Source organism: Lynx canadensis, chromosome D1 (assembly GCF_007474595.2).
Source record: "Lynx canadensis isolate LIC74 chromosome D1, mLynCan4.pri.v2, whole genome shotgun sequence".
NCBI classification, from domain to species: Eukaryota; Metazoa; Chordata; class Mammalia; order Carnivora; family Felidae; genus Lynx; species Lynx canadensis.
The window spans coordinates 90412976-90439324 of NC_044312.2; the positions used below are offsets into that span (position 1 = coordinate 90412976).

The following is a 26349-nucleotide window of genomic DNA, read 5'->3' on the forward strand; positions in this document are numbered from 1 at the left end:
CATTTGTGAGACAATTGGTTCTCCCCCTTGCTGCACATCGGACTCACCTGAGGGGTTTTTTAGAGCATGGTGATACCAGGGCCCACTCTAAATCTTAGCTGGGGCCCAGAAATTGGTATTTTGTAAAAATTCCCCTGGTGATTCCAATGTGTACCTGATTGAGAATAGGGAGTTTCATAATCTCCGGGGTGATCACACTTTCAAGATACTTCATGATTTTAAGTCATGATTCATGTGCCCTTAACAAATGTAAAAGAGGGGTATTTATAATGAAGAAAAGGAAAAGTGATTCTAACTGGTTACTTTGTGCAAGATAGTGGGAATATTGATATTTGTTTTGTTTACGCTTGAAAACTGTGGGCGATGTGTTTATTTACACTTAATGGAGAAATTAGGAAATATCTTGTTTACTTTGAGGCTGTGAACGATCTGTTTTGACATGATATGTCGATCAAATTAATCTTGCTTAAGGCCAAATCATCTTTTGGTCTATAAACTTGGGTTTGGGAAGATGTTTGCTTTCTCAGAGCCTAATGATTTAGTTCCATCCTTTCTGTACCTAACAAAGCAGTAGGAATGGTTGGGGTGGGGTGTGGAAACAAGGGCAAAACTAGCAGAATTAATACATTTTGTATGACAATTGCATTTTGTGTGTGTGTGTTTTTTTTGTTTTTTTTTGGAAAGAGTGTGTATGCAAGTGGGGGTGGAGTGAGGTGGGGGCAGAAGGCTGGAGGGAGAGAGAATCTTAAACAGGCTCCATGCTCAGTTAGAGCCCAATGAGGGGCTCGATCCCACAACGGTGAGATCATGACCTGAGCCAAAATCAAGAGTCGAATACTTAACTGACTGAGCCACCCAGGCACCCCACCAATGGCATTTTGATAATCCAAATTATTTTGGAAGTTGCAAAGCTGACTTTATTTTCATACTCTGGAAAAGTAAGAACTTCTTGCAAGGACTTGAATGTTTTAAAGGGGTTATGATGTTTTTTGTTTTGGGGGTAAGGGGCATATTGTGTTTTCAGATTTCTGTAAGATCATTGCATGCTGAGAAAGAAATTGTTGCAGATGTGGTGACTTCATTCTGAGTTCAGTTTTGTGCCCCAAATTGAGCTGAAATAAATGATGATGCAAGTTACATTAACTGCATCTCCAAGCACACTCTTTTTTTTTTCCCTTTCAAAATATCCCTAGGCACCAGTTCACATTATAAACTAATGACCTGAAAAAATTCCTCTTAAAGCACAAAGAATTGTGAGTGCAAAAATGTGTCTTAAATCAGTAAGCATCCTTCCCCTCCCCACCCCCGAAACATTTAAGTACCTTCTGAAAAACCAAATAGTACTCAGGGACAGGCCTAGGAGTCTGCAGAATTGATCGAACTGAATGCGGTTAGTTTTGTTTTAAGGAAGAGATGAAAGCTGTTTGTTCAAAGTTTTCCCGTTCTTTCCAGCCCTTCATTTGTCTTGGTGTGCTCGCTTGTTTTGCTGGTGTGTAGAATCTTCTCTCTGTGAAAGTGGTAATCACCACACAGGCTCATGTACATTTCTTGAGTAAGTTTGGTTTCTCAAGTCTATTACAATTTCCTCTGATTGACTGTTCTATTTATTTTTATAATAGTTATATGCCAGAATGCTTATAAGATTCATTTTCTTTCCAAGACTGTTAAAAGGGTCAGTAATCCTATTAAAAATATTTCCCTGGAAAAAGATTAAACTATAGCCTGATTGAAAGAAATTCACATCACTGTTTCAGACTGTTGGAAAATCATTGGAAACTGTGAATATTGTAGCAAAAGTCTCACTCCAATACATTGATGTTGATCCTATTTTGCAAGGGTTTTGTTTTGTTTTTTAAAGCAACTCTGTTTTTTTTTTAACTATGGTACATACTTGATAATAAATACAATGTTCTATCAAAATGTTTATAGAGACACATTAATTATGTGTTTCAAACAGACAGTTGTAATTGAATTCTCAATAGTATCATCAGTTCAAGAGAGTAAGACAAAATTGTGAGATTTGTATTAGAAAATCAGTGTGCAGACTTTGGTTTCATTCATTATTGTTGAGATGTTTATTATATTGTTGATATTATTGAGGGTAAAGATAAGAGGCTAAGTTTCAATCCTTGGCATCTCAATTTCTTTGTGAATGTAATTCTTTTATCCATATAAAGGAAAAAAGCGCCTTTTCCTTCTTGTCTGTCATATTTCTATCATTTGCTTAGGTTAGGAAAACATAGATGTGAAAACTTATATTTGATTTTCTGCTAATGCATTTATTCATTTATTCATTCATTAATTCTGTACCTCCTAATGGTCTAGGTATTGTTTTAGGTGCTAAGGATCCCAAAATAAATTAAGATATACTTTGTGTTTTCAAGCATACATAGTCCAGGATGAGAGATACATAAGTAAACAAAAAAATTACACTATTGTATGATAAATACCATAATAGAGAAAAGCAGGAAGTTCCGTGAGAGCTCACAGGAAGGCCATCCAGCCCCTGCCTGGGTGGGGAGGGCAGTAAAATCTACTCATTGGAGACAATGTCCACGGTGAGCCTGCGGTAACCACTGAACCAGTGGTTCAGTGCAGGAGGTTTTGACAGATAAGAGCCAAATTGAACGATGTTAAAAATGCCTCCATTGTTGGTTGTCCTTTGGATCATATTTCCCTTTGTGTTGGTACTAATATATATATTTTTTAAATAATAGGTTTTTAAGGTAGAGATGTAGCCTTATCTTAATGAGGGTGAGAGTTGTTTCTAATTTCCTTCCACACCAAGATCAACCACCACACGAGTTGATAGGGGAGGCATTTGCTCCCTTTTTTTTTTAATTTTATTTTTTTTTAATTTACATCCAAATTAGTTAGCATATAGTGCAACAATGATTTCAGCTGTAGATTCCTTAATGCCCCTTACCCATTTAGCCCATCCCCCCTCCCATACCCCCTCCAGTAACCCTCTGTTTGTTCTCCATATTTATGAGTCTCTTCTGTTTTGTCCCCTTCGCCGTTTTTATATTATTTTTGTTTCCCTTCCCTTATGTTCATCTGTTTTGTCTCTTAAAGTCCTTGTTTGAGTGAAGTCATATGATATTTGTCTTTCTCTGACTGACTAATTTCACTTAGCGTAATACCTTCCAGTTCCATCCACGTAGTTGCAAATGGCAAGATTTCATTCTTTTTGATTGCCGAGTAATACTCCATTGTATATACATACCACATCTTCTTTATCCATTCATCCATCGATGGACATTTGGGCTCCTTCCATACTTTGGCTATTGTTGATAGTGCTGTTATAAACATTGGGGTGCATGTGTCCCTTCGAAACAGCACACCTGTATCCCTTGGATAAATACCTAGTAGTGCAATTGCTGGGTCGTAGGGTGGTTCTATTTTTAGTTTTTTGAGGAACCTCCATACTGTTTTCCAGAGTGGCTGCACCAGCTTGTGTTCCCACCAACAATGCAAAAGAGATCCTCTTTCTCTGCATCCTCGCCAACATCTGTTGTTATCCGAGTTGTTAATGTTAGCCATTCTGACAGGTGTGAGGTGGTATCTCATTGTGGTGTTGATTTGTATTTCCCTGATGATGAGTGATGTTGAGCATTTTTTCATGTGTCTGTTAGCCATCTGGATGTCTTCTTTGCAGAAGTGTCTATTCATATCTTTTGCTCATTTCTTCACTGGATTATTTGTTTTTTGTATGTTGACTTTGATAAGCTCTTTATAGATTTTGGATACTAACCCTTTATCTGATATGTCATTTGCAAATATCTTCTCCCATTCTGTCGGTTGCCTTTTAGTTTTGCTGCTTGTTTCCTTTGCTGTGCAGAAGCTTTTTATTTTGATGAGGTCCCAGTAGTTCATTTTTGCTTTTGTTTCCCTTGCCTCTGGAGACATGTTGAGTAAGAAGTTGCTGTGGCCAAGATCAGAGAGGTTTTTGCCTGCTTTCTCCTCGAGGATTTTGATGGCTTCCTGTTTTACTTTTAGGTCTTTCATCCATTTTGAGTTTATTTCTGTGTATGGTGTAAGAAAGTGGTCCAGGTTCATTGTTTTGCATGTCGCTGTCCAGTTTTCCCAGCACCACGTGCTGAAGAGACTGTCTTTATTCCATTGGATAGTCTTTCCTGCTTTGTCAAAGATTGGTTGGCCATATGTTTGTGGGTCCATTTCTGGGTTCTCTATTCTGTTCCGTTGATCTGAGCATCTGTTTTTGTGCACTCCCATTTTTTAAAGTGTTAGTTACTACTCATATTGCGGTCACACAGAAATTATATATGTAGGAAGCCAGCGACTTAGAAATTGACATTCAGTCTTTTCAACTCCATTTTGTTACATATGGTAGTAACTTTGGTGGGGGGAGGGTTATAGTGGTTACATCCAGTTCTCAATCTCTCTCTATCATACACATACCCCGTCATTGTTCTGGTTTTGTTCTTCAGGCTGCATGATTAGTTTTCATTAAAGTTATGTACTTTACCAACTGTTTAACTTAAAATAGTTTGGAAGTTGAAATGAATACACTGTGATTTTATTAAAACAATTTTTTTAACATTATTTATTTTTTGAGAGACAGAGACAGAGCGTGAGTGGGGGAGGGGCAGAGAGAGAGGGAGTCAAAGAATCTGAAGCAGGCTCCAGACTCTGAGCTGTCAGCACAGACCCTGATGTGGGGCTCGAACTCATGAACCGCAAGATCATGACCTTAGTCGAAGTTGGACACTTAACTGACTAGCCACCCAGGCACCCCTATAGTGTGATTTTATGATTAACTCTTAAATAAGTCTTTGGTTTTCATTCTCTCCTTTCAATCTTAAAACACATAGGATCCAGTTCCCAAGTGATTTTACCAGTTTTTATGATTACCATATAACAGCTTTCTATTCACTGCTATATTTATCTAGTTTAGCTTGTTTTCTTATGTCTAGATCAAAGATTTTATTTCTGATTTTGATGTGTAATTTCGTTTCTAGTTTTCCTTATGCTACTCTCATTTTACTAATAATACTTTGTGCTTTCAGCATTTTATTATTCTTTCAATATATCTTTGAAAAAACGCCCATCAACTCAACTGCCCTTCTCCCTTCATACTTGTTAATATTTGAATTACATTCCCCCTGAGGTAGAACATTCAGAACAAATGGCCATCCATGTGGCTTTATAAGCTGGTGGTGTTCTGGCCTTTGTTCCAAACTCTTAAGAGTTTCAAAACCTCTGAATAGGTTTCAAGTTTTCTTAGATTTTAGTAATCTTATATAATCATAAGAGAGCTTATTCTATATTTTTCACTTTATTCACATTTAGTTCTTTAAGGAGCTGTGCCAGTGCTCTGTCACCATTACAAATTTCAGGAATGTACAGTTACCATAAGATTTGTGATCATTCGGCCTGCAGTGTCCAGCACGAGAAACACATATGGTGGTTGAGCACTTGAAACGTGGCTAGTGCTGCCCACTTGAGTTTTAAATTTCACTTAATTTTAATTAGTTTAAGTTTAAATAAAAATGCTCATATTCAGCTCAGTTATTGGAAAACTTTTAAATATGTTTAGGACAACTTGGGTATGTGAATTAATTTTTTCAAATGTAAATTTTATGAAATATTGAGGAGTCCCCTTCTGTGGTTTCAATTACCTGTGGTCAACGAGGATCTGCAAGAAGATGGTCCTCCTTCTGAATAATCGTTAGAAGGTCATAGTAGCCTAATACTACATCATAGTGCCTGCCTCATTCACATCATTCCATCTCATCAGATAGGCATTTTATTGTCTCATCATCACAAGAAGAAGTGAATATGGTATAGTAAGATATTTTAAAGAGAGAGTGACCGACAATTCACACTTTTATTATAGTTACTGTTGTAATTATTCTACTTTATTATTATTGTTGTTAATCTCTTACTGTACCTAATTTATAAATCAAAGTTTACCATAGGTATGTATGTACTGGAAAAAACAGTTTATATAGGGTTTGTTGGTACTGATTGGGGTTTCAGGCATCCATTGGGGGTCTTGGAACAAATTCTTCATGGAAAAGCGGGGAACTACTATAAACACAGATCAAGTATTTCTGATGAAAAATTTTCACCTGGGGGCACCTGGGTGGCTCAGTCAGTTGAGTGTCCGACTTTGGCTCAGGTCATGATCTCTTGGTTTGTGAGTTCGAGGCCCACGTCGGGCTCTGTGCTGACAGGTTAGAGCCTGGAGCGTGCTTCAGATTCTGTGTCTCCCTCTCTCTCTGCCCCTCCCCTGCTCATGCTCTGTCTGTCTCTGTCTCTCAAAACTAAGTAAACATTAAAAAATTTTTTAAAAAGTTAAAAAAATTTTTCTTCATCTGAATTGAGATAAGGTATAAATGCAAAATATGCAAGGTTTTTGAAGAATTTGTATAAAAATAGAATATAAAATATCTCAGTAATATTTTCATTTTAACTGCATTTAAAATGACAATATTTTAGAAAATTGACTTAAATAAGATATGCTATTAAAATTAACTTCACTTTCTAAAACTTTAAAAAATGTGGTTGCTTGAAAATTTAAAACCACGCATGTGGCTTACATTATATTTCTACTGAGCATCACTGCTCTAGATCAGTAGTTCTCAAACTTGGCTAAATATCAGAAAAACTTTTATAATGTCAAACTTGTATAAGAATAAAGATTTCCAGGACCACCTGGGTCACTCAGTCAGTTAAGTATCCAACTCTTCATTTTGGCTCAGGTCATGATCTCACAGATCAAGCTCCACATCAGGCTCTGTGCTGACAGCCTAGAGCCTGCTTGGGATTCTCTCCATCTCTCTCTGCCCCTACTCCACTCACACACTCTCTCTCACAAAATAAATAAATAAATAAATAAATAAATAAATAAATAAATAAGCTTAGAAAAAAAAAAAGAATAAAGATTTCCAGATGCTTTCTGGGCTTATTAAATTAGAGGCTCTATAGTGAAGGGTCCAGGAATTTTTACATTCCTAACCCTAACCCTAACCCTAACCCTAACCCTAACCTCTGGTTTAGACTACAATTATGATAATGCAGTCCCTTAAAAGGCAGGACTATCTAAATATCTTTTTTAAGGTATTTAGATTTTTTAAACAATACTTATTTAAGTAATCTTTATAGCCAACGTGGGACTCGAATTCACGATCCCAAGATCTAGAGTCACATGCTCTTATGACTGAGCCAGCCAGGCACCCCCTTGTTTCTGTTTAAACTATAATGTTAGAAGAGACATTCCAGTGCTCTTAATTTTAGCTTAATTCACTGATGTATTCACTAAGCATTTGTCTTGAGTAACTTTAATTGTGACAATGATGCAAAGAAGAGCCATTACTTACCCTTTTTATAGCTCAGAGAACTGAAAGCCATTGTAAATTAACACCTTGCCTGAGGACCAGTTAGGGGTTCAGACCCCAGACATCTGACCCTCCTCTGTATCACTATACTCCCACAGAAACATCTGGGAAGGTGAGATTGTAGGAAAACTAGTCTAATATTATTATTGATAAGCAGCTAGCATTTAGTAGGCACTAGATATTGTGCTAAGCACTTTACCTGGGTCATCTCATTTCTTACAATAGCCTAGTGAATTTTTTCTTATGTTTTGATTTTTACGATTGCCAACTTTTAAACAGGTGAGGACATGAAGGCTTAAGGTTAATAAACACCTTACTATCGTGGACTGAACTGTGTCCTGCCAAAATTTATACAATGAAAACTGAACCACCAACGTGAGTGTATTTAGAGATAGGGTCTATAACGAGGAGATTGAGGCTAAGGGTGGAGTCCTAACCCAATATGATGTGTGTCCTTATGAGAGAGACACCTCAGGGATGTGCACACACAGAGAAAGGCCCCAGGAGGACTCAGCAAGAGGGTGGCCATCTGCAAGCCAAGGAGAGAGGCTCAGGAGAAACTGAACCTTGCTAACACCTTGATCTTGGACTTCTAGTCTCCTGAATTGTGAGAAAATATATTTGCGTTGTTTAAGCCACCCAGTCTGTGATATTTTGTTATGGCATCCCTAACAGACTTTCCAAGGTTATGTAGCTAGTTATTGGTGGAATTAGATTATGGACCGAGTCAGTGTAGCTCCAAAGCCCATAATCAACCACTTTGCTTTTTCTGTCTTCCTCGTAGCATCGGGCAGTTCTTCTCAAGATCTGGGAGTCACTGGCATGCAGATACTGTGGACCACGGGAATAGTTGCACTTCCTCAAAAGATAATTATTTCAATGTTCTTTAGAGTGTAAGCTTCATGAAGGCTGGATTTTGTTCACCGATGTTATTCTAGTGCCTGAAGCAATGCCTGGCAATATAGAATAAATAGATACTTAATAATATTTGTTGAGGGTCACCTGGGTGGTGGCTCAATCAGTTAAGTGTCTGACTCTTGATCTCAGCTCAGGTCTTGATCTTAGGGTATGAGTTCAAGCCTTGCCTTGGGCTCTGCACTGGGTGTGAAGCCTACTTGAAAACAAATATTTGTTGAATAGATGAAAAAAAAATGTACAATGCCAAACAGGAGGGCCTCTGAGATCCAAAGAACATCCACATTTAATGGACGGGTACAAGAAGAAGAAGAAGCCCATGAAGAAGACCCTGTCAGATGCCCCCTGTTTGGATTCAGTATACTAGCTAACTGGGAGCCATAGTAGAATTCACACACACGTAGACACACACACATACACAGGGAGAGAGACAGAAACAGAGACAGAGAGACAGACATTGCAAGTGATTTTGAAAGGCAGAAGCAAAGAAGGAGAGAAACAGTTGGAGTCAGGGAGACCAGCAAGGACCCTGAGCAGAAATACGTCCTTGGAGGTACGGAGGAGGGCAGTGGAGGGGGATACGGGAAGCGGGGAAGCCTATAATGAGACCCTGACAGCACCTGGCACAAGGTGAGTGCCAGAGGAATAGGGAGAGGCGTCAAAGATGAGTCACAAGTGTCTTGCCTGGAGAGGCTGAGGCCCACGGAGGCCGAGTGACTGGTTTGAAGGCACACAAGTCTCATTTCAGGAGGCTTTTGTTTCTTTCCTTTGGGCGTCTGCTCTGTCAAGAGCTTAGAATCTTGGGCTGGGATTTGCTTTACGCTTCCGGACTGATAAGTTTTGAGCTGTCAGTTCAGCCAAAGGAATATCACTACTCATACTTGACAACTTCTAAAAACTGTAATTAAAGAGGAAAGTGGTGACAGTGCGTAAAACAACACGTTTCCAAAGTTGACACATCATTTTGGTCCCCAAAGCTGTTTTGAATTTGAACGCTAGAAATGCATCTTTCAACTTCCATAGGGTTCCAAAGAGTCTCTTCCCAGTCTGAAGAATGAATTTAAAATCTGCGATAGAAAAATACCACAGAGAAAAATAGAGAAAGCAGCTGGCACTCTTACCCACTTCAGAGCAGGAAAGGAATTTCAGCGGAGCATGAAAACAGCTTTCTCTCATGAAAGAAAACACAACAACAAAAAATAATCCCTGCTGTGTAGGCTTTTGCAGTTGTTTCCTGTCGAGTATTAGACAGAGACCGGCGGGCTTAACATTGTTTTGATACCCCTGCAACCCGCAGACAGCGGAGGAAGTTGGAAACGAACCGCCCAGCTTCATGCTTCCAGGTGGCACGTTCGCCACATTTTCTGCGCTGTTGTTATCAGTCACTTAATTCCCTACTGAATATTGAGTGGTGTTTTTAGTTCACAGGCCATTTGCAGTGTCTTTCTGTTTCTCCTTTTTTTCTGTTAGCCACGTGAGAAAAAAAAAAGGCAGCTTGGGAGGCGCTTTTGCGTGAAGTGCACGATGGAAAACAGCACAGCAAATAGCAGTAAACTTGCCTTGACCTAAGACATAGGCCACTGGGATGTTAACCTCAAGAGGAAGTTGTAGGAAGCATAGTATGAGGACTTGCTAATAAAAGCCACTAGGCAATTAAAAATCCCTGCTAATTAGTCTGGCATCCCCAGGGAGAGAATAAGGAAGCGGTGTTATTTTTGAAGATTTCTATTGATTTTTTGTTTGTTTGCTTTTTGGTATTGCTGAAAGAATTTTTTTAAAAAGTTCATGATTTTATATTGACTTATATTAGTTTTATATCAGTAGTTATATGTATGTGACCTCTTTATCAAAACATAGTACCGAGCGGGGGGAAGGGGGGCACCCGGGTAGCTAAATCGGTTAGGCGTGGGACTCTTGATCTCAGCTCAGGTCTTGGATCTCAGGGTCATGAGTTCCAGCCCCGCATTGGGGTCCATGCTGGGCATCAACCAAACAAAACAGAAAAACATAGTACCAAGCATCACATAGAACCCTCAAGGAGGAAGAAAGTGTTGAATAAAGGGAACTCATTTGTAGCAGAGCCCCATGGAAGAAACAGCACCAGCAGCATTAACCTATTCTTTCTCTTTGAGGGAACATCTGCAAACTGTAATTAAGCAATTTTCATTTTTTTCTCTATTTCTTTTGTCATCACTAAATCACTACATTTAGGGAGCAAATTGACAAATTAGATAACACAAAATGGCTGGTTCAGTGGTGGAAGGAAATCTCCCCTCCCTCAAATTATGATGCATTTTGAACTGATTAAGCCATTTTGTTTTAGATACATTAGCGTAAATCTTCAGCTGTGGTTGTTACAATTCATTTTCTACACATGAATATTTGGTCCATAGATAATCATTTGTTTTCTGTGTCTGCTATAAACTCAGGTGCAATTGGGTAAGGAAAGAAAATGTATTGGAGTATTTACAATGTTTTGAATTATAATCATTAAACTTATTTTTGGCAATGTTGTTAACACATAGTATTTTGTTGCAATAAATTTCTAGTGTGTTTTCTCAGTGAAGTAAGATATTATGAGCTTTTAAATTGGGTTTGTGTGTAAATAAAGGATCATTTTCTTTGATTCTCCTTATATGTTTTTAGTGTATATATATTGTATATATTTTGTGTGTGTATATAAATGAGAGAGGTGAATTTTCTTCAGCAAACGGAATCTTGAACTTTTACAAACTAAAGCAGAAAATTGCTAGTGGCCAAATAAACTTTTAAGATGGTCACGGTCAGCCTTTAAGTGGCTGATTAAAACAATATTAAGTGAGTCCGCAGTTGTTTTGTATGCGTTTGTCTTTAACTTGAGACGTTATTTTTACTTATCGTTGTTAAATGTATTATTATACTTGAAGAGAAAGAGTAAATTACTTAACTTGAAACCGAGTTGGTTTTAAGACTGTGTCCTTTGATTCAGTTGAACGGGCCCGTATTCAAATGTGAGTGGTTTTCAAATCTGGAATCTTTCAGCTGTAGAACAATAATATTTTCTTTGAAATGGTCAGCTAAACCCAACGGGATACAAACAGGAAACTTTATGGTAACCAAACTCATATCTTCTTTGTATGAAAATCAAACCACAGTCTGTCTAGTTTGAGATTGTTAGTGTCTTTTTTCTCCTCTACTTGGATTGCCTCCAGATGAGATGGATTTATGTGACACCACTTAGCTCAGTGTTCTTGGAGCCCATTGTTTTTTTAGCACAGAGAAGAATCATTGTACCATTTTTGTGAGTTTTCTGGACTTAACCTGCCTTTGCATTAGCTATTACAGCGTACGGGTTGCTGATTAGAAAAAAGGGATTGTGAATCAAGTACCCTATTTCCTGCCTCTTCTCTATAAATTATACTTTGTGTGACTTGCAGCCCATCATCTAATTTCAGGGTATAAGGCTTAGTCCCCAATTAAAGTGTCAATGCAGTTCTTGCAAATGTTGAGATCATTTCAGTATTGACTGTATTCCTGCTATGTTTAGGCATTGAGCTAAAATCTGGGAATAGAAGATGAATGAGACACAGTCCCTACTCTGATATATCGTTCTTCCTTATTTCTGTGTGCCCTGTGCTCCACACGCTCTAGATGTGTGAAGGCACATTAGCAGTCACAGGCTGCATGGTTAGGGGCTGATTGGTAAGGTAATACTAACTATTCTTTACATAGTGCTGATAAAACACTACCCAGAATATTGCGCTTGGTCTGGGGGACTCAGTTTTAGATTGAATAAACACTCTATCTGAGTTTTAAAAAGAGCAATTAGAATGATTAGAACAGTGGATTCTTCAGAATTTTTCTCCTTTTTTTTCTTTCAAGCTTTTTAAATTTAATTTTATTTTTTATGAAAGATGCCCTGAATTACCCTGAAAAATGAGGGAATGTGAGAGACATGTATAATTTAAGTGTATTCTTCCATTGCCCTAATGCTGTATGCCAATGAATGGGTCTTGGATTATTACAGATTTGTGCAGAAGATGTTATTCCACCTCATAAAGTTTGAAAACTCCTAAAAAGCATCTATTTGTAAAAGAGATGGAAAAAAATTACTTTCTCTAAGTTTCTCCAACCTGTGTGAATAAAAGAGGTTGTTCTTAAGTTGATACATCGTTGTGCAGGTAGGCAGAAGGGCATGATCTCAGGGTGAAGGAAAGTTTTTTCGGTCGATGGGATTTTGTTTTATGAAGAGTTGGGTATACTGCCCTTGTACTTCTCATTTTGTTGCAGGCAGGGCCAGTGTATGGAAAGGATTCTATTCCAGCTTAGGATTCAGAAGACCTGGTCTAGGCATTTATTACTTCTTTGACACTACAGGCCTACCACTTAATCTCTCTGAATTGGTAAATCAGGGATAATTCTGCCTTCTCAGTGTGTCTCATATGGTTGTGATATGAATCAGCTGAAATATACATGAAGGTACTTGGTAGGTTTTAAAGATGTACACCAGTGTAGTTTTATTTATGGGGCCTATTTAGGATTTCAAAGAGAAACATCAAGGTTAAATATTAAAGAAATCTTGAATCTACAATACAGAAAAAAGAAAATATTGTTTACAGTGTTAGTGGTCCACATCCCATTCCTTGATGGAGTCACAACCAATTCTGTATAGTATATATTGTGTAGAGTCTATGTACAGTGTCTATTGTGTAGTGTAAGACTATACAATTCAGGGAATAATCCTACACTGGCCTCTGGTGGATAGAATAAATAGTATGTTTACACATAACCTTCAGGCAAAGGTATTTATCTCCTTTGACAAAGATATCAGATACTACATCTTTATATGATTTTTTTTTAATTTTTATTTTGAGAGACAGAGACTGAGTGTGAACAGGGGAGGGGCAGAGAGAGAGGGAGACACAGAATCCAAAGCAGGCTCCAGGCTCTGAGCAGTTGACACAAAGCCAGACACTGGGCTCGGACTCAGGGGCCACGAGATCATGACCTGAGCTGAAGTCGGACGCTCAACTGACTGAGCCATCCAGGTGCCCCTTTAATTGAAGTATAATTGACACACAATGTTACATGAGCTTCAGGTAGACAACATAGTGATTCAACAAGTGTGCATTATCGTGTGCTCACCACAAGTGTAGCTACCATCTGTCACCATACAACACGATTAAAATTCCTTTGACTATGTTCCTTGTGCTGTACCTTCCATCCATGTGACTTATTCATTCTATAACTAGAAGCCTGTACCACCCTCTGTTTTTAATTCTCAATTTTTACATCCTACTCCCAAGGAATCTTTACTTGGGAGTCTTAAGTATCACCTGGGAGATGCTTATTAAAATGCAGATTCTTGGGGAATCACTCCCCAAATTTTGGTTCAGCAGTGCTAGTGCACAGACTTTTGGATCAGCTTTCAGAAATATGCCCTATATGAGATCAGGGAGAGATATAGGAAGATGTGTTCATTCCATAAAATTCTCTGCTTTTGTATATTGTGTTTTCCTGGGGATAAGATCCACAGCTTTCATGAATCTGTACGGTTATTTCACTTGAACCATTTTTTTTTTTTTGTGCTTAATGTTACCCTATTTATATTATTTAAAAGGAACTTGGACAGTAAAAAGTGTGATGGGTTACAGGAGCAATTTTACTGTGATCTTGCTAATTGTTAGGACATACTGACTCACAGGATTTTAGGGTGGGCTTTGGTTTGGCATACGTTCTGTCCCAGGTCTGAGGGATTATAGAGCATGTGCACACAGGGTTACTCTAGCACAGGGAAATCTCCTGGATATTTGTGTTGCCAGAAGAACTGTGTTCCCTATGAGCATTTTTCCATTCGAAGTGTGCAGGCAAGAGTCTTGGGAGACCACAGGGATAGAGAGGCATCTTTCGTGTACGTTAAGGAGATGCTCCTCCAATAATTTTGGTGCTTTTGGTACATTTTTTGCTGTGTATTTTACACATGAAGGTACTTTTAAAGACTCACTCAAGTGTAAAATTTTATGATTAGGTAACTATGATTTAAAAGAGGGACATCAAAATTGAATATTAAAAGAATCTTGGACCTATAATATAAAAAATGTAATTGTGAAATATTATGTATGTATATGTATTTTTTTTCTTCAGTATTTCCAGGAAGGGCTTAAAAATATTTTTTAATGTTTATTTATTTTTGAGAGAGAGAGAGAGAGACAGAATGTGAGCAGGGGAGGGGCAGAGAGAGAGGGAGACACAGAATCTGAAGCAGGCTCCAGGCTCTGAGCTGTCAGCACAGAGCCCAGCATGGTGCTCAAACTCATGAACCATGAGATCATGACCTGAGCTGAAGTCAGATGCCCAACCGATTGAGTCAGTCAGATGCTCCTTCAGGAAGGACTTTTTAAGAAGGAAGGAAATCTATATAGGTATCCTCCCTAGAAGAAGAGACTTGGTTAGGTAAAATGCTTTTCGCCTATAAATAGGTTTATTTTTTTGTTCATGGTAGGAAAGTTAGAAAATACGGAGGTATGAACACACACATACTCTCTCTCTCTCTCTCTCTCTCACACACACACACACACACACACACATACAAGAAAATAGAAAACATATCCTTTCTATAGCAATAACATTTTTAGCTGCTCCACAGTCACTCAGAATAAAAATGACATCTCATTCTCCCTGCAGCTGGGTATAGCTGTTTGACTAAGTTTGTGCCATTAAAAAGTGAGGGGAACTGATACGTGTAACTTCTGGGTGATACCCTTAAGACACGTGCCCAAGTCTCTTCTAATCCTTTCCCCCTGTCTGGAAATAGGCAATCGTGGAGCAGTCCTTAGACACAGAGGTGGAAGCCATGTGCTGAGGATGGCAGGACATCCTGCCAGCCCAGCTCCCTGGACCATCTCATGGAACAGGGCCTGCCCACTTGTCTAAACTGTTACATAACAAAGAAATAAAATTATGGGGCTCGAACTCACAAACTGTGAGATCATGACCTGAGCTAAAGTCAGACACTTAACTGACTGAGCCACCCAGGCTCCCCTATGAATACCTAAATTATAGTAAGGGCTCAACTTACTATATATATATATATATATATATATATATATATATATACACACACACACACACATATATATGTATATATATGTGTTATATATTTTTTCATTCATTTATATATTCAAATTTATTATGATTATTTTATAAAAGTGATACCATACTATACATACTTTTGTAACTTGCTTTTTCACATAATAAACTTCCCAATTAATAAATATTATTTAACAGAATTTTTAAAGACTGCATAGTATTCAATTGTGTGCCCTAATTTACTTAACCATTCTCTTTTTTGTTGGACACGTAGTTATTTCCAATTTTTGGCTATTAAAAACGATGCTACATTGCACATCCTCATTCATTCAGTAAATGTTTATTGAACATCTGTGTGCCAAGTACTGCTCACATAACTGACCAAAAGAGACAAAGGTCATTACTTTCAGGGAATTTGCATCCTAGAAGGGAGAGAGAGCAATGAATGGTAAACATGATGAGTAAGAAAAATATTTGTGTTAGAAGATAGTAACTGCTCTGGTAAAGAAAAAAATATACAGAACAAGAGGTGGGATCATGAGTGCCGGTAGGGGGTAGAGGGTTGCATTTTTATGTAGAGTGATCTGGTTAGGCCTCCTTGGGAAAGTGAAATGTGAATGAAGTTTGGTAGGAAGCGATGGAGTAAAGCCTATGCATTCTTGAAGAAAAAGCATTTGAGCCCAAGGGAACAACCAGTGTGGAGGCCTGGGGACAACAGCGCCCCTGCCTGGTTGAAGAGCAATGAAGAGGTCACTGAGGCCAGAATGGCATGAGCAAAGTTGAGCAAGGGAGCTGAGACCACAGGGTATGGAGGTGGTGGGGCACGGACAGCCTTGCTGGCCCTAATAATGCCTCGCTCCTTATTTATCTCTTTGGTAGCTCCAGCTTTGCACCCTTCTTTTTTATTTTATTTTTTAATTTTTTTTACGTTTGTTTATTGTTGAGACAGAGAGAGACAGAGCATGAACGGGGGAGGGGCAGAGAGAGAGGGAGACACAGAATCGGAAGCAGGCTCCAGGCTCCGAGCCATCAGCCCAGAGCCCGACGCGGGGCTCGAACCCACGGACCGGGAGATCTTGACCTGAGCTGAAGTGGACGCTCAACCGACTGAGCCACCCAGGCGCCCAGCTTTGCTCCCTTCTTATTCATGGCCTTTGGATAAATTTTTACACATGGAAATGCTGGTTCAAAGACATGCAAAAATTTAAGGCCTTGATTAAGTAAAAATTTTCAAGGGAATAGATTAGATATTTTCTTGTGGATAAATTCTTAGACATGGAAATGCTGGCTGAAAGATATGCAAAATGTTATGTCTTTGAGTGAGTAGAAGTTTTGTTTTTTTTTTTTTTTAATGTTTATTTATTATTGAGAGACAGAGACAGAGTGTGAGCAGGGGAGGGGCAGAGAGAGAAGGACACAGAATCTGAATGAAGCAGGCTCCAGGCTCCGAGCTGTCAGCACAGAGCCCGACACGGAGCTTGAACTTACAACTCACAAACCATGAGATCGTGACCTGAGTCGAAGTCTGATGCTTAACGGACTGAGCCACCCAGGCTCCCCGAGTGAGTAGAAGTTTTAAGAGAATAATTATATGTGTCTCACAGGCAGAGGCCAAGTCTTAATAACTTTCTTATCTCCTCCTCCAGTCTTTCAGCTTAGCACTCAGTGAACTCACTGGTTGAAGGGTTGAGTATCAATCTACATTCAGTCTTAAATGTTACATGTCCTTTGGACTGGAGAATGAATGTTTTCCCTTTTAAGAACTGTAAGTACTTTCCTGACAGAGAGGTTCCTGCTTTCTTTAGGCTTACATTTTAGTGGGAAGAGATAGGCCATGAAGACTTAAGAAAGGTAATTTGAGATGATTTCAGATACATTTGAAGAAAATGGGAACATATACTAGAGTGGCCTCATGCTAAGTCTAGACCATGTGAGGAGATAAGATGATCAGAGAGTTTTAGCTCCAATGACTACTGCATTCCTTCCATTGTCTGGGTGTGGAGGGAAGTTGAAACTATAGTTGTCTTCTGTTTTGGTTTCATCATGTTGTGGCACTGCATGGAACTGGGTTAGCAATGGCGTTCCTGGGATCAAACTCAACATCAGAATCAAGGGGGAGCAAAATGTGGAAACTACCCAAATGTCCATTCACTGGTAAATGGAAAAAACAAAATGTGATCTATCCATACAATAGATAAAAAGGAGCAAAGTGCTAATACATGCTGAACCTCAAAGATGTTATGCTGAGTAAAGAAGTCAGGCACAAAGACCACATATTGTTTGATTACATTTATGTTGTCTAGAAAAGGCAAATCCATAGCTATAAAAAAGTAGATTAGTGGTTGCCTGCCGTTGGAAGTAGGAACAGAGAGGGACTCCAGATGAGCACCAGAGACCTTTTTGGGGTGATGGAAAAGACGTAAAATTTAATTGTGGTGATGGTTGCACAACCCTGTGTTTACTAAAAATCATTGAATTATATATTTAAAATAAGGAATTTTGTAAATTATACCTCAATAAAGCTATGGAGAGGTGGAGCTACTATTCATGGGTACTTAGATCCTTACTGTGAGTTCTTCACTGGATGACTATATGACCTTGTGACTCTGGATTTGGCTCGAGAAGAGGAGCATCCCATTTGTCTGTAAATATTTCCGATTAAGAAAATGAGTTGTTTGTGCACAGACTTGAAAGTTCTAAGTAGGTAAACTTGTGATACAAAAAGAAAGGAACTTTTGGATGCAGCAAGATCCTGCCTTGTGTAGGCAATGTCAGCAGCAACTGTCACCCTGTTATGGACTCTGGGAGGTAAGGGAGGCTGTGCTCACGCATGAGGTATCTGCTGCTAAGGCAGGCCACCTCCCTTCTGTGGCCTTGGCTAAATCAGTTGGGAAGGTGAGCTTATCTTATGGGATGATATGTGTAGCCTTTTTGCACCAAAGTGTAATCCATTTCACAGGTTGCAAGCATGCCGTATTATCTACTTCCATCATCACAGAGCTTGTTAAGAAAAAAGAAGTTACTTAGGGTGTACCAAATTAAATTAAAAGAATAGTACAGGTTGCAGTGGAGAGATAAGGTGAATATTTGGAGATATCTAGAGGGAGGAAATATAACCACCTGGAGATAGTGTCTTCATTTCTGTTTTGGAGAAAAAAATAAAAATAAATAAATAAAACAAAAGAACTCCCTTTGTGAGCTCTTTTTTTCCTTTCTGAAATCCTTTGCTGAGGGTCCCTTTAGCTCTTACCTGGATTACTTCCTGTACTTTCTACTTTTCGCTCCAGTGTCTGATCTCCTCTGCTCCGTTCTCTCCATCATCTCCTTAGAGCACAGCTCTGATTGTGACTCCCAAGGGCCTAGGTTAAACTACAGAGTTTTTGTTTGGCCCTCCGAGTATCACCCCTTCCACCTGTCACTGAAGGTGTGCTCCCACCTTCCTGGAATACTCTGTGATTCTTCCTCAGGCCCCCTGTTTTCCCACCTTGGGAGCTCTGCTCATGCAGTTTTCCCTTTTTGTGGGATAACCTCAGCAGCGCTCCGCTGTTGAAATTGTAGCTGTAGTCTTCCAAAGCCCAGCTCAGATGCTCCACGCCTGTGTGAAGCCTTTTGTGATTCTTCCAAACCTGTTGTGATTTCGCCATTCTCTTACTTTGTACTCCCTTACATCGTCCGCTGTAGTTGTGTTCTGTTTTGGTCGTTGACATATCCAGCTTAACTTCTCTGGAGACTCTGTAAGCGTGGGGACGGGGTCTTGCCCATTTTTGTCACCTTGCATATAGCCGATGCCCACAATATAACTTTCAGATCGAATGGATTGCACGGCTCAGCTGCCACTCGGATTTTCTTCCTGTAAATCACCTTTCGGCTACTTTACACTCCCTTCACAGTTTTCTCTCTGTAAGTACCTAATGCTGGACATTTCAAAAATTTCAACTTATTCCTGTTGTGTCCCGCATCTTGGTCTTTTGACACATGTTTTTCCAGGCCAGGGTTGTACATTTGTGTCTTGGCAGCTTGAGAGCTGACTGTGAATAATGAGTCAATTATCATCCAGCCTCAGGGAAAGCACAATTATTCCTGACTGGCCTGGCTGAGGTAATCCTCTCCTCCCTGTGCCCTTTCAAATGAAGAACATAAAGCAGTTGGAATTCAGAGCACTGCAAAGGGAATTTAGACAAAACCTTTGTCTGCTGAATTTAGCTTCTTTGGATTTATTCTGATTTATGATTGATTGGTTTTTAAATTGCTTATTTAATCCTAACGACTATCGCTCCAGGGGAGGCCGGATACGAAGGAGCATGTGACCAAGAAGCAGTGGAGTGAAGTAGTTTGGCTGGACAAATCAAGAGCAAATATTATTGTCCAGAGAAACATTGCTCTAGGCTAGGAATATAAAGTGAAAATCACCCCCTGACTTTCAAAGTACCCAACCTTGTTATAAGCATGATTGCTTATCCCCTATTCTTTTTGCAGAAGGCTTTTTGCAACTGCCCAGTGTTGCACAGAATTTCCCCCCACGTATTTTTCTTTCCTTCCAGCAACATAGCCAATATCTCTTCGTGACTGAGCACACGCTCTTGATTTATATTGCCGTTGATCGTGGGGCAGAAGGACAGACTCTCGAGGTTGCCGTCAGGAATCAATGGGTCATGAATTCTGATGTCGGTTGTGTTGATCTGTGAAAACTCTCCCACGAGCGTGGTGATGCTGTTCTCAGCACATGGGGTCTAGTCTAGTCTGGCTTTTGTATGGGCAGAATTTGAATTTTTAAAAAGCTTTTTTACAAAATTGAGTTCTCTGAAAGCGATCACTTTCATCTGGAAGATACACAACCAATATGTGGTTAATGTTTAACTTATCAAGGCATCTGTGGTTTCCACCTTTTCAAAGAGTGAAATCTTTTTCCTTGGCCTGAAATTAGACATGGTAGGTATAGTTGGTGGTCTTGTAAAGGACATCTGTTAGAAGCTTATCTGTTTGGTACCAAAAGAAAATTGAAATTCCATTGCTGCAGAATAATGAAACCTTAAAAAACCTTTAGGAAAAAACAAACAAACAGACAAACAAACGAAAAAACCCTTTGTTTCATCCATATTGAAGTTTTGACCCAGAAACACCGCAAGAAACTGTCTTTCAGGTCTCAATAACCTACTTGCATTCTGAAATATTGCTGCTAGATTTCTAAAGTGTATTATATCTGATACTTATTTCTTTTTAAAAAATTTTTTTTTCAACGTTTTATTTATTTTTGGGACAGAGAGAGACAGAGCATGAACGGGGGAGGGGCAGAGAGAGAGGGAGACACAGAATCGGAAACAGGCTCCAGGCTCTGAGCCATCAGCCCAGAGCCTGACGCGGGGCTCGAACTCACGGACCGCGAGATCGTGACCTGGCTGAAGTCGGACGCTTAACCGACTGCGCCACCCAGGCGCCCCACTGATACTTATTTCAAAGCAAGAAACATTACGGATGAGATGAAAGGGGTAAAAGGACCCCGATGGAGCACAGAAGCAGATGAGACGGGCGCTTGGGTGGCACGTTTGGATTGCCACCAGGATAACTCTAGGAAGCAGCAGCTGGCTCTCTGATCAGGCTTTAGGCCACTTTGGATTCTGGGCTGTGCCAACATCTGCCAATTTGACATTATCATATCGAAAAAGAACTTTTTTTCCTATCTTACTCTGCCAAGAGATATATTATTTGCTGTTTTTTTCAAAAAATGATAAAAGCTTTCATAAGAAGCATTCTGGGTCTTTGGAGTGATAGAATATACATTCTTATGAAACTACTTTCAAGGTTCAGGAAGGAGGCTTAAAACTGTAGGTTCCGTCAGAAAGAGAACAAGTTCTTTTCTGAATCTTCTGGTATTTTTTCTTTCTTTTTCTTTTCCCTTTTCTTTTTCTTTTTCTTTTTCTTTTTTTCTTTTCTTTTCTCTTTTCTTTTCTTTTTTTATTCTTAAGTTTATTTATTTATTTTAAAAGGAGGGGGGCGCAGAGAGAGAGGAAGATAGAGAATCCCAAGCAGGCTTGGTGCTGTCAGCACAGAGCCCAACGCAGGGCTCGAACCGACAAACCATGAGATTAAGAGATGATGTTTAAATGACTGAGCCACCAGGCATTCCTCTTCTGGTATTGTTTTTAGTGAAAGCTTTATGTTTACAAAAGGAAGTTTTAAAAGAATGAAGAAGATGTTTTGTTAGATCTGAGATCCCTGCAATAGCTCAACATCAGCATCAGACGATGGGACTTTGTTATGTATTGCTCATTATTTTGAAGGAGTCTCATTTGGTTATCTGTCAAATAACCTGAGCGTTTCATTGGAAATGGCAGAGGAGTGCATTGAGTGATTATGGGAACAATCAGAACTTGTCCTTACAGAGCATCTGTTCTTCTCAGACATCACTGCTTCTCAGGTATTTAAGTCAATAGACTATTACAACAGTGTGTTGGGACGTAGTATGTTCTTAGTAAATACTAGCTTTAGGTTGTGCTGGATTTAAAGGAAAAGCAGGGAGAAGAGAAACTATTCCACCTCCTATTAGGACAGGGCACTGAAGGGGGTGCCTGGGTGGGTTAGCTGGTTAGGCGTCCGACTTCGGCTCAGCTCATGATCTCATAGTTTGTGGGTTTGAGCCCCATGTCGGGCTCTGTGCTGACAGCTCAGAGCCTGGATCCTGCTTCAGAGTCTGTGTCTCCCTCTCTCTCTGCCCCTTCCCCACTTGCACTCTGTCTCTCTGTCTCTCTCTCTCTCAAAAATAAGTAAACATTAAAAAAATAAAAACAAAAACAGTGCGCTTAGGAATGACCGGTAGCCACAGGAAGTCTTCTTGTCTCTAACTTTGATGAAGTTTGAGGAGCCCTTCCGTTCCTCAGGTGAATCCTCCTGTCTCCAGGCATTTCTGTTCAGATCTTGCTCTACCCTGCTACCTTTGCTTATCTTTCCCCCAGGACCGATTTAGGACAGCTCTGGTTGTAAAAGGGGAAGAAATCGGGGAGGTAAGTCCTAAGACCATCACTTCCTCACCTATCTGATCTTTTCTAGTGCTGGTTGCTTACTCCAGCAGTATTATTGGCAACATTCCTATTACCTTACTCACTCAGCACTCCACCCCCTGACCCCCACCCCTCCATGCCAGCTGCCAAGGCTAGTGCTTCCCATCAGAATTTCTGCCTTCCCAGTGGAAGCTACTTAGGAGTCGTGGATGCTGGTGTAGGAGTAAGGAGAGAGAACTGACCTCAGCTTGTGTTATTTATTAATAGAGACTTTTTAAGGAAAAAATGATGCATTCAGTATTTGCATTTTCCCTCTCTTGTTTATTGAGTGTTAATAACGTATTACAGACTAGGTTACCTTACCTCTGTGCCCCAACAGTATTCCAGCGTTAATGTCCTGTAGATACCCCTGCAAGTCTTAATTCTGCCAATGATGGGGTAGACGGAAGCCAACAAAGGACTCTGACTGAACTTGCACTAGGCTGTAAACAACAAGAATCTCACTGCTTTTGATGCCATGCAAGTCACAGCTCCAGAGAAACAAACATGGCCACTCTGCTGGGTTAGGCTGTCTCCTACCGCTTTGGTTAGATACACGCCTAGGAAGCACACAGATCAAAGTTCTCCTGGCTCTACGACTACCATTGGTTCTTCTTGTGCTGTTGTAAACTTTTCTTTGTCTCCTTTCTGGGATTTTTTTTTTTTCTGTTTCATTCTTCTGTACTCTAAACACCCTTTCCCTTCATTTGCTATATCACTCTAAGTGGCATAGCACTGTGATTGGGAGTGTGGATTCTGAGTCAAAAGGCCTGGGTTCAAATCCCCTCTCTGTGATTTGCCAGCTGTGTGACTTTGAACGGGTTACTTGATCTCTCTAGTAGGTCTTGGTTTCCTTGTCTGTAAAATGGGGATAACAGATAGTACCTACCTCTAGGGTTTCTGTGTGCCTTAAATGAGATGTATGAGGCCCTCGTACAAGAGGATTTGACACTCAATCCATGTTAACCCTCATTATTAGTTCTAATATTGAAAATAATTTTATGGCTTAAACCCCTATCCCAGTGTAATTTTGACCAGATATTTACCTCTAGCTATGATACAGCCTATGCCTATGCTGCCTCTGGGATGTTTCCCTCACTATTTCTACTGGCACCTCAAATGAGCATGATCAAAGCTTAATTCATTACCTCTCATCCAAATTTATCCCCCACATTTCTGTTAATGGCATCATGTTATCATAATCTTTTCAGTCTCTTAATTTAGGATTACTCTTAGACCCTTTCCTTATCCTAAGGAGATAATCACAAATGTGAACAGATTTAGCACAAAGATACTATAATTATAAATAGTCAAGAATGGTCAAACATTGCTCTTTAGAATTACATACGTGGACGCACAGATAAAATATGAGAAAAATAGCCATTGGGAAAAAATTTTGTTACAGCTTTTCTGTTTTGTAAGATTAGGAGTGATTTTCTAATTTTAATTTTTTTCTCTTGCAAATTTTCCAAAATCATCCATACATTGTTTCCACATAAGGAAAACCTAACCTCAATTTTAGAAAAAAAAAAAAAAAAGAGAGAAATATAATATCTAAGAGTTTTGCAAATACTGTACTTTACTGACCTTGTAATGGTGGCTGAGAACAGTGTTGGATATATAGTAAGCACTTAATAAGTATTTATTGAAAAGTGAATGAAATAGTGTTATCTTTCTATGCATTTTTAGAAATAATTTTATAAGTTTTTTTTTTAAATAAAAGTTTATTTATTTCTTTTTGAGTGGGGGAGAGGCAGAGAGAGAGGGAGAGAGACAGAATCCCAAGCAGGCTCCATGTTCAGCATGGAGCTCAATGTGGGGCTCGATCCCATGACTGTGAGATCATGACTGGAGCTGAAATCAAGAGTCAGGTGCTCAACCAACTGAGCCACCCAGGCACCCCAGAAATAATTTTGTAAAGTTAAGAGTGCTCAATCCCTCAAGCATTCAGCTTGTAGATTTCTTTGAAAAACATTTTTTTTTTTTGGTTGTTGTTTGGAAGAAAGATTCTCAATAAATGTAAAATTAACTAGACTCCGTGTGGTGGATGTTTTATAATATCATTTCAGAGGATAACGTGACCAAAAGAGGAGCATTTGGAACTGATTCTTCAGAAAACGTATTTCCTTCAGAAGAGGAACAGGTAATACCCCACATTTATAGAAACAGGAAAAAAAAAAACATTTTTTATGAATTAGAAGAAGAGAGAAAGTGTAAGAACATAAGAAACATTGGACAGTACTGGATCAGTAACTCAGACTCTTAATTCTAGGCATGGCATTGGGATACTTCATTGAAAATCATCATTACATTTCATGATTTCAGCAGCCAAAGTTTATGATGGTAACATAGTTATCCCCCAATTTTTAAGTTCCCTTAAGGAACTGCCATCTAAAAATTCTTATCATTGTTTACATATTTTAGCTTGTCCTCTACTTGGAAAAAAAAAAAAGAGTTCCTTTTTATAATTATCTGTGTAAAATAGGAATTTCTTTTACCTGCTCTGGATTCATCTTTTTTTTATTGATTTTTTTTTTTTAATGTCTAGTTTTGAGAGAGACAGACAGACAGACAGATGGCAAGCAGGGGCGGGCAGAGAGTGAGAGGGAGACACAGAGCCCAAAGCAGGCTCCAGGCTCTGAGCTGTCAGCATAGAGCCTGAAGCGGGGCTTGAACTCACAAACCACGAGATCATGACTTGAGCTGAAGTTGGACGCTTAACCAACTGAGCCACCCAGGTGCCCTTGGGTTCATCTCTTAAAGTGAAATCTATTATCCTGGTTTTTCCAAGATGTGGTCAATAAATATTGGATGCTCTCTTCCCAATTTTAAAGACTTAATAGACTATATTCATATTCTCCTTGGCTATGGTTCTTAACTATCAAGGAATCCTAGTGGAAGCTAGTGTACTTTTTACACCATTTGAGTTTCTACTTTCTAGTTCATCACGTCTTCCTTGTGGTATTGTGGAAAAAAGTGTACATGAGATTGTGGTTTCATACAAGGGAACAAAGGTCTCTGTGTTATTAAAGTGTTTATACATAGCAGAGTCCTACAATTCTTTAATTCCAGAACTTGCTCCCAATGAGATGATTATGGGACGTAACCATTTTTTCCCCTGTAAAGGATTCACTTTCTACTGGCAATCACTGTCAATTGGTATATTTTCTATCGAGTCTTTAACCAGCACGTGAGAGGCAAAGAATTGTCCAATGATATTGTTTCCTAATAACTTGAAAATGTTGTACTAGCATTCTCTGGTTTGTCCTTCAGAGGTTCAATGGGATGGAATGGGAGGTGGGGTAATGAGGCGGGGAGTGTTCCTACTTTACACATGAGAAAACTGAGGTTAAGTAATTTACTCTAGGTTATACTGTGGATGAGTGTAGAAGCAGAAGTAGAAGTCAGACCTCCTGAAAACTATTCCCTGACCACTACTATGACTTAGTGGATCTGGTCCATCATGCATAGCTAATTAACAAAAACTGGAAGGGGAGTTTTATTGCCCGAGGGGCTACAATGTCAGCTCCTTTATTTTTGGTTGTTTCATTTTCCCATCAATGTGTCCTCACTGTTTTTTTCAGATAGTGATAGATGAAGGCCAAAAAGTTGGCAGTACCTTTCAAGGTGATCTGAATCGGGCAGGAAAGGTGAAGGTAAGGCTTGATTCAATTTTCTTCCTTGGTTAAAAAAAACAAAACAAAACAAAACAAAAAAACAAAAAACAACCAACAAGAAAAAGAAAAAGTCAAAACAAAACAAAACAAAAAAACCCCACAGGACTTGTTTGCTATCTCTCATACAAAATTGGATAATTCAGCACATTTTACTGGTGTTTAAATATCTTTGAAGTATGCTTGGTCGGTGGGGTTCCAGATCTTTTCCCCTGGAAGCTTAGCAAATGGAAGGGGTGCTTCAGTAGAGAAACATGACTCTAGTCACCCTGAACATACACCATTATTAAGAGA

The 26349-nt window shown here is 39.2% G+C and overlaps 1 protein-coding gene across 2 annotated transcripts in view; it reads left to right on the top strand.

The window, feature by feature from the left end:
• Window positions 1-26349, top strand: part of IFTAP (intraflagellar transport associated protein) — a 65682-nt gene that overhangs the window by 18413 nt on the left and 20920 nt on the right. For both annotated transcript variants that reach the window (XM_030333577.1, XM_030333578.1), the window contains exons 3-4: window positions 24451-24524; window positions 25966-26037. In XM_030333577.1, coding sequence (XP_030189437.1) covers window positions 24451-24524; window positions 25966-26037 — 146 coding nt within the window. The remainder of the gene's footprint in view (window positions 1-24450; window positions 24525-25965; window positions 26038-26349) is intronic.